The 14,562-nt window shown below is 34.3% G+C and overlaps 1 protein-coding gene across 11 annotated transcripts in view; it reads right to left on the reverse strand.

Moving 5' to 3' along the window:
• Positions 1-14,562, reverse strand: part of EXOC6 (exocyst complex component 6) — a 200,034-nt gene that overhangs the window by 109,603 nt on the left and 75,869 nt on the right. For all 11 annotated transcript variants that reach the window (XM_044754055.2, XM_044754047.2, XM_044754067.2 and 8 more), the window contains 3 exons: positions 9,460-9,627; positions 6,675-6,743; positions 4,521-4,604 (listed from right to left, as the gene is read on the reverse strand). In XM_044754055.2, the coding sequence (XP_044609990.1) occupies positions 4,521-4,604; positions 6,675-6,743; positions 9,460-9,627 (321 nt within the window). The remainder of the gene's footprint in view (positions 1-4,520; positions 4,605-6,674; positions 6,744-9,459; positions 9,628-14,562) is intronic.

Raw genomic sequence — 14,562 nt, forward strand, 5'->3', positions numbered from 1 at the left:
TCAATTTAAACCAATAAATATCAGTAACATTTGGAAAGTAAGTTCCAAGTCACTATAACATTTATTAACAAATATTTATTGAGAGTCTACTATATGCTGCATACAGTTTTTTTTTAAGATTTTATTTTTCCTTTTTCTCCCCAAAGTCCCCCGGTACATTGTTGTGTATTTTTAGTTGTGGGTCCTCCTAGTTGTGGCATGCAGGATGCCGCCTCAGCATGGCCTGATGAGCAGTGCCATGTCCACACCCAGGATCCAAACCAGATACATTTCTAAGGCACCAGGGATAAACTGGTAAATAATAAAACGTCCTTACCCTCATGGAACTTGCATTTGAAAAAAGATGGACAATAAACCAGTTAAAAAGTAAATACGATTTCAGAACCCTCTTCTCAGCAGGCTAATTCAAACCACCATCATCTCTCACTTAGGCTATTACATCCTTTTCTTCTCTAGTCTCCCCAGCTTCCAGGGTTGCTCCCTATAGTCTATTCTCCAGAGAGCTGTGAGATGATACTTTCCAAACAGTAATCAGATCATTGTCTCTTCTGCTAAAAACCTTCCAATGACTTTTCATCTGATTTATAACAAAGTCAAACTTCTTAAGAATGGTCTACAATTGCCTATTGTTTATAATTTTAACAAAAGGCATACAGGAAAATATTTGATCATTTGAATTTCATTCATAAACGTTTATTACATGAAATACTTCATTACTTCAATTAAGTTCAAATGTTATATTTTGTATATTTAAATATGATCAAAGTTTTCAAATATCTGAGTTTTTTTTCAGGTGGGGGGAGGAATGTTATTACTGTTAGTTTAAAAATACTATGATCAGCGAATGTAGTCTACATGACACCAGATGTTTGATACTTCTTGATACTTGCTTTATAACATAGTATAAAGTCACATTTTATATTGTTCCATGTGTGCTTGAAAAGAATATGTTTCTACAATTGTTGAAACAAGATTCTACGTAGTTCTTTAGATCAAGCCTATTAAGCATGTTTCGTATTTTTAAAGACATTCTATTTGGTTTATAACATACTGAGACCTTCAAAAATCCACTATGCCTATGGATTTTTCTAATTATGCTTTTAGATGTGGCAATTTTGCTTTAAATATTTTGAGTCAATGTTATCAAGTGCTTATAGGTTTAAAATTACCATTTTTTTAATCAACTCCAAGACATGAATATTTTATTTATCATTCTAGCTTTTTTGTATTATATGAAGGTATATACTCTGTTTCTACTCCAGAAATTACATAATGCATTCTTAAGTAATCAAACTACAATTAATCAATATTTTTACTCATCTTCTGGACAATTCAGAAACTGTAGAATAGTTTCATTTCGTTAACTTCTATCTCATTTTGATATTTATGCTATTTTTGTTGTGTATTTTAATTTTATTTTGTTTTAAGGTCCATAATATTCTATTATATTATTTTCTATAGGAAACACAGATTTACCCATATATTTAGTTTCTTTGCTATTCATTCCTTTTAGCATCGCGTATCTTCCATTTGGCATTGCTTTCCTTTTGTCTAAAGTAGATCCTTTAGAATTTGCTTAGTAAGGGTGTCTCAGTAGCAAGCTATCCTCTTCTTTGTCTGAAAGTGTCTATCTTTGCCCTTGTTTCACTGGATATAGAATCTCAGGTTGACAGTTATTTTCCTTCAGCATTGAAAAGTCAATTCCATTGACTTGTTTAGGTGAAAATAATTTCTTCTCTCTGGGTATTTTTAAGGTCTTCTCTTTATCTTTGTTTTTAAGGTCAAGTTTATTGTGGTATAATTTACATACAGTAAAATTAAACCTTTTTACACATAGAGTCCAATGAGTTTTGACAAAGGTAGACATTTGTGTAACCACTGCCAAAACTGAGATATAGAACATTTCCATCTCATAAGAAAGTTCCCTCATGCCCCTTGTAGTGACTCACTCTGTGCAACCCCACTCCTTGGCCATCAATCCCATTCTGTCCCATAGGTTTGCCTTTTCAAAAATGTCATATAACATAAATCATACTATACATAACTTTGTGGTATCTGAATTTTTTCACTTAGAAAAATGCTTTTGAGATTCGTCCATGTCACTGCATTTATCAGTTCTTTTTCTATTGTGACAATTTATTCATTACTTCGTAGACATTTGGGACGTTTCCAGTTTTAGGCATTTATGAATAAAGCTACTGTAAACATTCACATATGAGCCACTGTTTGAAGACAGATTTTCATTTTTCATGAGTAAAAATCTAGGAGAAGGACTGCTGGGTCGTAAGGTAAGCATAAGCTTAACATTACAACAAAGTGTCAAATTATTTTCCAAGGTGGTAGTATAATTTTTATACCCACTAGAAGTGTATGAGAGCCCTAGTTGCTCCACATCCTCACCAGCACTTGCTATTATCAACCTTTTTGATTTTAATTATTCTAGTAAGTATGTAGTGGTATCTCATTGTGGTTTTAATTTGCATTTTCCTGATGAAAAATGATATTGACATCTTTTCATGTGCTTACTTGTCATCTGTATATCTTTGGTAAAATGTCTATATGGATCTTTTGTCCATTCGTTTGTCTTTAACTACTTAGTTATACAAGTTCTTTATATATTCTGGATATAAGCCCTTTGTTAGATGTGAGTTTTGCAAATATTTTCTCTCCATCTGTGTCTTGTCTTTTGATTTTCTTAAGCATGCCTTTTGAAGAATAGAAGTTTTTCATTTTGATGTTCAGTTTATCAATTTCTTTCTTTTATGGTTCATGCTTTATGTATCTCACCTAAGAAAATGTTGCCTAACTCAAGGTCACAAAGATTTTAACCTTTGTTTTTTCTAAAAATTTTAGAGTTTTAGCTCTTAAATTTAGGTCTACGATCCATTTCTTAAATTGGTGAATGAGGTTAAAGTCAATATTCATTCATATGAATAATTTAATTCTCCTGTGGTCAGAAGACATACTTTGTATGATTTCACGTCTTTTATATTTGTTGAAAATTATTTTATAGCCAGAATACGATCTATCTTTGTAAACCTTCCATGTGTACTTCAAAGGCATGTGCGTTCTGCTGTTTTGGGTGGAGTATTCAACAAACGTTAATTAGATCAAGTTAGCTGATAATGTTTTTCAGGTCTTCTATTTTCTCTTTATCTTTTGGTGTTCTGCAGTTTCACTGTAAGGCCTCTAAGACTGTATTTCTTTTTATTTAACCTACGTGGGATTCCTTGGGCTTTACTCTGTAGGGTTCCATTTCTCATCTGTCCTGGAAAATTCTCAGCCATTATGTCCTCAAACACTCCTCTGTCCCATTTGTTCTATCCTCTTTCTGAAACTCCAGCTAGATACATTAGACCTTCTCTCTGTATTCCCGTCTCTCTTCTATTTTTATGCTTTTGTCTGTGATGCTTTCTAGACAATTTCTTCAGATCAACTAAGAGAATTCATCAACTGTTAACTCTGTTCATAAAATTATAAGTTTGGTTAATACATCTTTAATTTCTAGGTATTCTATTTGATTTTTCTTCACATATTGTGGTCATTCTCTATAGTTTCTTGTTTCCTATTTATATCAAGCTTGCCTTTTATTTCTTTAAATATATTAAATAGTGTTATTTCATATTCTATGGCTAATAATTCAAATATGGAAAGTCTTTAAGGATTTATTTCTGTTGTCAATATTTCTAATGATTCTCACTTGCTTGATATTACTTTTGACTGTGAACTGCTAATTTTCCTTGAAACTTTAGCTCTGGATATTCTTTAACTCTGGTGTGAAGGTTCAGAGATCTACACTTGCTTCTACTAGGCACCTGGAGGCAATATCAGCCTGGAACCACTTTAAACAAAATTTTCAACTTGAGATTTTTTTGACTATACAAGGAGAATAAATTTGGGTACCAAACACATATGAGGAACTGCTGGTTGTAAATTCTTAGAGCTTTTTTTCCTCTGTTCACTCAGCACCAAGATTTGAGATAGGCAATTTCCTTACAGTATTTGGCAGAAGGAGCAGAGAGGTTTTGTTAGATGGTTTTTATCTCTAGGTCATCCTAAAAAGGGGGCTACAATTCTTTGGAGCCTCAGCTTTACAAGGGAAACACTCTCTTATCACCTACTTTGAGTTGCTCTGGGCTTAGCCCTCTGTATTCCCATGTACTCAAAATTCAGGCTTTCCCATTCAGCAGATGCCCCCAAGGATAAAAGCTACATCCAGTGCTTCATTAAACCTATCTGGATTTCTGCCTTCATTGAGGTTTCCTGTTTTGTTTGTTTTATAGTCAGATGCACTGAGGTATAGGTTACACACAATAAAATTCATTCTTTTTCATGTACTGTTTCTATGAGTCTTCACAAACACTTCTAGTCATGCAACTATCACCATAATCAACATACAGAACAGTGTTCAATAAATATTTGTAGTTCAATGAATAGTGATGAATGCTCTGAAGAAATTAAAGCAGGGCAAGGGGATCAAAAGTAACAGCATAACCAATTCAAAATCTTCACATACTTACCATATTTGACTGGGGTTGCAATACCAGTCTTGCTTGTTTCTTTCTTTGTTTTCGGTAATAATTTTCAAATGCCTCCTCATCACCCTAAAATAAAATCAGCGGAATAATGAAAAACACATACCCACACATTGCTAAGGAGGTAACTTCTTTACCCCTTAAGGGTCACTGCAAATTTTCTAAAAACTGGAATATAAATGCTGAACAGTATTTCACACTGAATGTCAAGAACAAGTTTTTGGCATTAGAGTTAAAAGATAGTAACCTTGTTTGGCATCAAGACAATTAGGAAGACTAAAGGTAAGTTCAAACAATTGGACAGTTGCCCATCTTACTGTTTAGGCTTTATAGATTTTTGACTGACTGAAGAAAATATGGCTGTCACGAGGGAAACTAAATAAAGAAATTAGCGGGGCCAGCCCAGTGGCGCAGCAGTTAAGTTTGCACATTCCGCTTAGGCAGCCTGGGGTTCTCCGGTTTGGATCCTGGATGCAGACATGGCACTGCTTGGCAAGCCATGCTGTGGTAGGCGTCCCACATATAAAAAAGTAGAGGAAGATGGGCATGGATGTTAGCTCAGGGCCAGTCTTCCTCAGCAAAAAGAGGAGGAGTGGCAGCAGATGTTAGCTCAGGGCTAATCTTCCTCAAAAAAAGAAAAAGAAATTAGCTGCCAAGCCTAAACTTCTCAACTTGTACAAGGCCCTATGTGATCCAGCAGCTTCCTCCATCTCCTTCCTCATCTCAGCATAGTCAAGATACCATTTTCTTTTCACTTCCAGGCTTTTGTACAAGCTGTTCCTGAAATATGCTTCCAAGTTCCTTTTCCCTGTATGACTTTTATTCTCCCTTCAGGGTTCACCATGAATGTCCCTTCCTTTAGAAAGCCTTCCTCAACTTTCTGAGGCTTGTTACTATTCATGTTATCCCATATCAACTTGTACATCCATATCATTGCACTTACCATACTGCGCTGTAACTTCCAATTAAGACATTCCCAATAAATAAAAATTGAGAGAATCTGATGCTAACAGACCTTTCCTAAAAGACATACTAAAGGGAGTCCCTCAGGCAGCAATGAAAGGGCACTAGACAGTAACTCTAATTCACATGAAGAAATAAAGAACACCAATGAAGGTAAATACACCGGTAAATATAAAGACAGCATAAATGTATTTTTATTTGTAACTCCTTACTTCTGACTGAAAAAACAACTGCATACAGCAATAATTATAAAACTATGTCAATGGCTTCCAATGTATGAAGATGTAATTAGTATTAACACAAAGGAGGGGGTTTAACGTGAACTAGATTGTTTTAAGGTAAGATGTTAATTGAATCTCCAGGGCAAACAGTAAGAAAATACTAAAACAAATAAATAAATGACAAAAGAATTGAAGTGGTACACAAGAAAATATCTATTTAATGAAAAGAAGATACTAATGGAGGAACAGAGGAACAAAAAAATAAGACATATTAAAACAAATGGTACATGTAAATCCTACCTTATCAGTAATTACATTATACGTAAATGAACTAATACTCCAATCAAAAGACAGAGATTGGCAAACTGGATTAAAAAAGAAATGAGGGGCTGGCCCAGTGGTGTAGTGGTTAGGTTTGTGCACTCTGCTTCAGCAGCCCCAAGGTTCGTGGGTTTGGATCCCAGGGGTGGACATACACACGTGCTGTGGAGGCATCCCACATGAAAAATAGAGGAAGATTGGCTCAGATGTTAGCTCAGGGCCAATCTTCCTCACCAAAAAAACAAAAAAACCTAGACTATTGGTGGTGAACACAATGCAGTCTATATAGAAACTGAAATATAATAACATACACCTGAAATTTACACAATGTTGTAAGTCAAAATGACCTCAATAAAATAATTTTATAAAATGGGGAATAAACAGATTTACATTTGAAATTAAAATAAAATGTACAGCGTGAATGTAAAAAAATAAGTTAAAGAAAAACTAAGTGCCCTTACACATAGTGGATATTTCACAAACATTTATTGCATGAAGATTTACAGCTCACTGAGCTTATGCTCAGCCTTTAGAAAAGTAGGCCTAAAATGCATACATGTCTTTTTAATAATACAAATATACATATACACACACACATAATACACACACATAAAAATATACAAAAGATACTTACCAAAACAGAATAAATATGCAAACATCGGTAAACAGGGGAAAAATCAACAAGATCCTGAACAGTTAAGACCTGAAAAACAAAACCATTTTTTGAAAATTAAGGTCAAGGGGCTGGCCCTGTGGCCGAGTGGTTAAGTTCACGTGCTCTGCTGCAGGCAGCCCAGTGTTTCGTTGGTTCGAATCCTGGGCGCGGACATGGCACTGCTCATCAAACCATGCTGAGGCAGCGTCCCACATGCCACAACTAGAAAGGACCCACAACGAAGAATATACAACTATGTACTGGGGGGCTTTGGGGAGAAAAAGGAAAAAAAAAATAAAATGTTTAAAAAAAAAAATTAAGGTCAAACTACTAGTCCATTGTTGGATAATGTAAGTTAAAGAAAGACAAGAAGATTTATGGACTTGATATTACAACATTTATCAACTATAAAAAGCATACAATATAAACACAATGCCCCTTTTATTCTGTTTTGGCATTTGTTCAGTTCATCCTTTATATATTTATCATCATTGTTGACTATTTTAGAGTATAAGGTAATAAAAGGGAGAGATTGTATATCTTTAACATGCTTGGTAGATTACCAGAAAATTGCTCTGGGTAACTAGATACATCATTATTGCTTTTGGTAAAGATGATGCATGGATTTATGGTTTAGCTATAGACAAAGTAGCTTCTCTGAGACAGCTAAGTCATATGATTTATTATTATTTCATCAAATTGAAGACATCATCACTATTATTTTACGCAACACTAAAAAAGAAAAAAACAACTACCACTTGAAACTATGATATCATCAATTTTAAGATGTATCCTGATTCTGAGATGTTATAACATTTTTTAAAATGCACCTTAGAATTGATGAAACAGAGTAGTACAAAGTTTCTCAAACTTGAGAAATAAACTCTTTTTAAAGGAACACATTTGTATTCTTAGGAATCCCCAGAGTAGACAAATTATTTTTATTATAGTGTTACTTATTATGGAAAATGATAGAAACAGTAATACTAAAACAGATCTGAAAGAACAGGGGAAAAAGACAAGTTTTTCTTAGAGTACGGATTTTGGCTGGGACATTATGGTAATGCTCCCAGCAGTTAAAGATATGCAAAACAGACTAGGGAAAATTGAGTTAAGAAGATTAGATGGTCCATTTTCACCATTCCAAATTTAAGGGAGAAGAGAATACAGAGATTCTCTGAATACTGATTAAGAAAGAACAAAAAAGTAGATTTCAAAGTATTTATTTAATTTCAATGGACTAATCGGGAAACACTAACTCCACATTACAAAGACATTAAACTGTCTAAAGCTGTTCATTTGTCTGTATTCAGGACAATATCAGACATCCATTGGATATGCATACACATATACACCTACATATATACACACACATATACACATATATACACACACATACACACACACATGCACCAAGAAATACATATAGTCTCACTCATCCTCAGGCATATAGTAGGTATGTACATAGCGAACACTCAGTTATTTTCCAAACCACAGAAAAGACCATGGACACATATTCATATGGTTCCTTTTAGCAATCAATTAAAAGCTCTTAGTAGGTCCCTAGAAAAAGAATTTAGGAGCCAGCCCAGTGGCATAGCGGTTAAGTTCATGTGCTCCACTTTGGCAGCCCAGAGTTCACTGGTTCAGATCCCGGGGCAGACCTACACACCACTTATCGAGGCACACTGTAGTGGTATCCCACATATAAAGTAAAGGAAGATGGGCACCGATGTTAGCTCAGGGCCAATCTTCCTCAGCAAAAAGAGGAGGATTGGCAGTGGATGTTAGCACAGGGCTAATCTTCCTCAAAACAAAAAAAAAAGAATGAAAAAGTTTAAAATCTCATTTACAAGGCAAAGCATTTAGAAATAACTAGGCTCCTTATGGTAGTAACTAAATTCAAAAGGAATTCAAAGGAAAAGATAAAAAGTAAGCTTAACAGGGGGCCAGCCCAGTGGCACAGCAGTTAAGTTTGCCGGTTCGGATCCTGGGTGTGGACCTAAGCACCACTTGTCAAGCCATGCTGTGGCAGGCATCTCACACATAAAGTAGAGGGAGATGGGCACAGATGTTAGCTCAGGGCAGTCTTCTTCAGCAAAAAAAGAAAAAAAAAAAGAGGAGGATTGGTAGCAGATGTTAGCTCAGGGCTACTCTTCCTCAAAAAATAAAAATAAAAAACAAGGTAAGCTTAACAGAAAACTTCATGGAGAGAGCAAAAGAAGCAATAGGACTAGGAATGAATTTGGATATAGAAGATGAAAGAAAATAAATATTTAAGGATAACTTCAAGGTTTCTAAACTTAATAAGCCTTTTTTAAGAAATAAAAAATTTAACTTTAACCATATTGGAATTATTTTGTAGTATCTCAGCACCAATAAAAAAAAAAGTAGGCTATACAGAATTAGTCTAAATGGCAAAGTCAAGCCATTAGGAAATTAAATGCTTTCCACAGATAATTAAAATATGTCATCACTACAAAAAAGGTATCACTATATTTACATTTTACTGCTAATTATGTAGAAAACCTAGGTTCAACTATTTATGCTTACAAATATAATCTACAATATTTCCTGTTATCTGTCAATTATGCAGTCTAATATTTCAGATGGCTCTATTGTCCTAATAGCTCATTACAAACTGATGCACATAATTCATTTTGCACATGAGAAGACTGAGTCACACAGACATACAACTCAAAAGAAAAAATTCCCCCAATGAATGAATGAATGAATGAGAGAGAGAGAAAGGAACTGCCATCACCTCCTCTTCATTCTCCTCCTCATTCTCCTCCTCTTCCTCAAATGCATGTTTCAACACAATTTCACTGCTTTCTTCTGGAATTCTATCATTTATATACATATTCTTCCCAAATTTTACATTATTTTGCTTTATCTGCAGAGTAACACTGAAGGTTTTCTGCTGTTGTGCCTATTTTGGAAAAAGAAAAAATCAGATTATTTCAAAATTCATTATGGTCAAAATTGGTTCAAGAATTTGGTCATATTTTCTTTTAATATCCGCAGGTGTAGGATCTGGAGTGATGTCTCATTTTTAATTTATGCTTTGTGTCCTTTCTCTTCTTTTTTGAACAGTATTGCAGAGATTTATCAATTTTATTAGAAAGACTAAGAACCAACTTTTGGCTTTGTTGATCCTCTCCATTATATTTTGTTTTCTATTATATTGGTTTCTATTCCTATCTTGACGACTTCCTTCCATTTTTTTTTTAAATTGTATTTTATTGTGGTAAGCACACTTAAAATTAGATCTATGCTTTTAACACATTTTTAAGTGTACATACATTACATTATTAATATCTATTAATATCAGCATTATATGAATATATTAATACATTGTTAACTACAGGTACAATGTTGTACAGCAGACCTCTAGAGCTTATTCATCTTGCCTAACTTAAACTTTATGCCTGTTGATTAGTAACTCATTTCCCCCTCCCGCCAGCCCCTGGCAACCACTATCCCACTCTTTGACTCTATGAATTTGATTATTTTAGATACCTCATAATTTCCTTTTTACAGGTTGAATAGTATTCCACTGTATGTACATACCACATTTTCTTAATCCATTCATCTGTCAAGGAATGTTTAGGTTGTTTCCATGTCTTGGATATTGTGAATAATGCTGCAATGACCATGGGAGTGCTAATATTGCTTTAAAATTCTGATTTCAATTCTTTTGGATAAATACCTAGAAGTGGATTGCTGAATCATATGATAGTTCTATTTTCAGATTTTTGAGGAACCACTATACTGTTACGCATAGCGGTTATACTATTTTGCATTCCCACCAACAGTATGCAAGTGTTCCACTTTCTGCAAGTCCTTGTCAACACTTATCTTGTTTTTTTTGACAACAGCCACCCTGAGAGGTGTGAGGTGATATCCCACTGTGATTTTGCTTTGTATTTCCCTGATGGTTAGTGATGCCAAGCATTTTCTCATACACCCGTTGGCCATTTGAATGTCTTCTCTGGAGAAATGTCTATATAAGTCCTTAGACCATTTTTTAATCAAGTGATTAGTTTTTTTCCTACTGAATTTAAGAGTTCCTTAAGTGTTTTGGAGATTAACTCCTAATCAGACATACAGTTTTGCAAATATTTTCCCCCATTTCATAGGTTGCCTTTTCACTCTGTTGATTATTTCCTTTGCTGTGCAGAAGCTTTTTAGCTTGATGTAATCCCACTTGGTTTTGATTTTGTCGCCTGTACTTTTCATGTCATATCCTTCTACTTTCTTTGAGTTTAGTTTGCTATTGTTTCTCTAAATTCTTGAGATGGATACTTAGATCATTGATTTCAGTCTCTCTTTCCTAATTTATAATTGTAAGGCTATAAATTTCCCTTAAACATGACTTCTGTTGCATCCTACAAGTTTTGCTATGTCATATATTCATTATAATTCAATTCAAAATATTTTCTAGCTTCAACTGAGTTTCTTCTTTGACCCATGGGTTATTTAGAATTTTATTTCTTAATTTCCAAACATAAGGGAGTTCTACTTATCCATTTATTACTGATTTCTGGAATAATTCCAATGTGGTCAGAGAACATACTCTGTATTATTTCAATCCTTTGAAATCTCCTGACATTTTCTCTAAGAACCAGAATATAATCAATTTTGGTAAATGTTCTTAAAAAATGGATAGTCTGAAATCATGGGATACAGTGTTACATATGTCAATTAGGGCAGAGCCGTTAATTGTATTATTTAAAAGGACCATAGGGGACAGCCCCGTGGCCAATTGGTTAAAGTTCTGCACACTCCACTTGGGCAGCCTGGGTTTGTGGGTTCAGATCCTGGGCATAGACCTACTCCACTGATTAGCCATGCTGTGGAGGGATCCCATGTATAAAACAGAGGAAGACTGGCACAGATGTTAGCCCAGGGCTAATCTTCCTCAAGCAAAAAAAGAGCAAGGTTGGCTATGGATGTTAGCTCAGAGTGAATCTTCCTTACCAAAAAAATAAAAATTAAATTAAAAAATATAGTTTTGATTTGTCTACTGGCTCTAGTAGTTACTAAGAGGAGTGCATTAAAATCTCCCACTACGATTTTCAAGTTGTCTGTTTCTCCTTTTAATTCTGACAATTTTTGCTATATATATTTTGATTCTATGTTATAAGATGGAAACAAATTTAGAATTGTTTATTTTCCTAATAAATCAAACCTTTTATCACTGTGAAATGTTTCTCTTTCTCTCTCTACTAACACTTTCATCTTAAAGCCTACTTTGATATTAATATACAAACATCTGCCTTCTTTTGGTTAATGTTTGCATGATATATTTTTCCATCCTTTTGCTTTCAATCTTTCTATATGTTTATATGTAAGGTGTATCTCCTGTAAGCACTATAATTTAATAGAGTTTTTTAAACTCATATCAATTCCCTTCCCAGTTTAACTTATATGTGGTTGTTGTTTTGCACTGTTAATTCTATACAGGCATACCTAGAAGATATTGCAGGTTCAGTTCCAGACCACTGCAACAAAGCAAATATCACAATAAAGCAAGTCACATGAATTTTTTGGTTTCCCAGTGCTTATAAAAGATACGTTTACACTATACTGTCATCTACTAAGTGTATTAAGTGTGCAAGACATTATGTATTTAGACATTATGTCTAAAAACACAACGTACATACCTTGATTTAAAAATAGTTTATTGCTAAAAAATGCTAACCACCATCTGAGCCTTCAGCGAGTCATAATCTTTTTGCTAGTGGAGGATTTTGTAAAAAACGCAGTATCTGCAAAGTGCAATAAAGTGAATAGGAATAAAATGAAGTATGTATGAATATATGTAAACTCTGTAGGATGCTTTTGTTTTATACATTGAAAGATATGTAATTTTACCCAAAATAGTTGCCCTTTCTATTTATTTCCTGAATCTCTGGGTTTCTAACTAAGATCATTTTCTTTCTCTCTGAAAACACTAACATTTCCTTTAGTCCAGGTCTGCTGGAAATAAACTCTCTAGGTTTCTGTTTATCTGAAAAAATATCATAATTTCAACTCCATTTCTGAAAGATATTTTTGCTGGGTATGGAATTCCAGGTTAACAGATAAGGTTTATCAGCACTTCAGATATATTATGTCAGTGTTTTTTGGCTTCCATTGATTCTGCTGAGAATTTAGCTATTGATTGGTTGTTATTATTGCTCTTTTGAGGGTAATAGATTTTTTTCCTCTGGCTGCTTTTAAGATTTTCTTCTTTTCTTTAGTTTTCAGCATTTCACTATTATACGCCTAACTATGGTTTTTTGTATTTCTCCTGCTTAGAATTCACAGACGTTTTTGAATCCATAGCTTCAAGGTCTGTCCATGTTATTTATACCCTATTCTCTCTCTTTTCTCCTCCTGGGACTACGGTTACACATATATTAAACATTTTCACCTTATCTCAAATGTCTTTAAATTCTTTCCTGTACTTTCCATTCTTTTGTCTCTCTGAGCTTCAATTTGGCTATTTTCCTCTGCTGTATCCTCTGGTTCATTAATTCTCTCTTCAGCTGTGCCTAGTCTGTTCTGCCACTTTTACATTGAGTTCTTAATTTGTTAATGTATTCTCAGTTTTAGAATTTCCAGATGGTTTGCTTTATGGTTTCCAAAGATCTACCAAAATTCCCAATCTTGTCTTATAATTCCTTGAATATGCTCATTTTAAAGTCCATGTCTAATAGCTCCATTGCTTAGATTTTTTTTCCCATCCTAGAGTTACCTTTATACCAAAGAGTATACTCCTCTTCCTTTGAATGATTCAAGTCAAACAGTGATTCAATTATTTTAATAACTTTTGGTTTGGAGAACGGTCAAAATTTCACAAAAGAATTACCACTAATTCTTTTTTAAGGGGAAAACCAGACACATAAATTTGAAAACACCAGAAAAATTAAAAAGAAATGATACATTCATGAACATACATAAAATACACTGGCCTTAACTCCAAGTGAGTATCTGTAAGGGAAAAATATTTTTAATTTCCTGAAGCCCTGAAAGTATGTGGTACCATTTACTTCCTGAATTGGCATGTATGTGTGTTGGTGAGATGGACTGGTTCACTCTTTGGCCAAAATCCCAACTCCTCAAAATGTCCACTAATCTCATGGAAGGAACTATAGTATCAAGCTACAAGCGTATTTTATTTCCACTGAAAATGCCCACAGTTTGTGAAGACTAAGAACAAAGAAGCTGTTACCCCACAATTGACTTAATTATTGACAAAAATAAACATTTATACAGATTAAGAAGTTGAAAACCCTTATATTTTGCTTTATGCATTTTAGCGATACTTCAGTATCAGAACTTTACCATCAGAGATTGAAAAAAAATATGGGCTTAATTCCAGGATTGTAATTTCCTTATATAATGCATATTAGTGGAACATTCCCACTGTTGGATGGGTCAGATTGTAGCCACTCTCTTCTCTTAGCATGTAGGAAGTTTACCCACTGCCTCTTTCAGAATGAATTCTCTCTAAGGGATACATGACTGCTAATCAGACCTCTCCACTCCCAGATAATCCGATCACACAAACTGCAGAAATCTAGCTCTCCCCTCACCTAGACCCTGATGCTGGCTGCCCTCCACAGGCTTGAACTTGAGAAAATCATTATCTCACTTCCTCCATTACAACATCAATCTACCCACTGAAAAAAAAGAAACAGAATTCCCTTTCTCCCTCTGTGCCCAGACAAACTTTGTCAATGATTTTCTGCTTTTAGAGTATAAAATCATTTATTTAGAGTATTGCTTCCAAACTGTGTTATGTACAAAACTAATGTTTCACACAGTCTCAATAGGTATTCCTTGAAAAAGGGGTTCTGTGCTCAAATAAGTTAGA

This window comes from Equus asinus, chromosome 2 (assembly GCF_041296235.1).
Source record: "Equus asinus isolate D_3611 breed Donkey chromosome 2, EquAss-T2T_v2, whole genome shotgun sequence".
Lineage (NCBI taxonomy): Eukaryota > Metazoa > Chordata > Mammalia > Perissodactyla > Equidae > Equus > Equus asinus.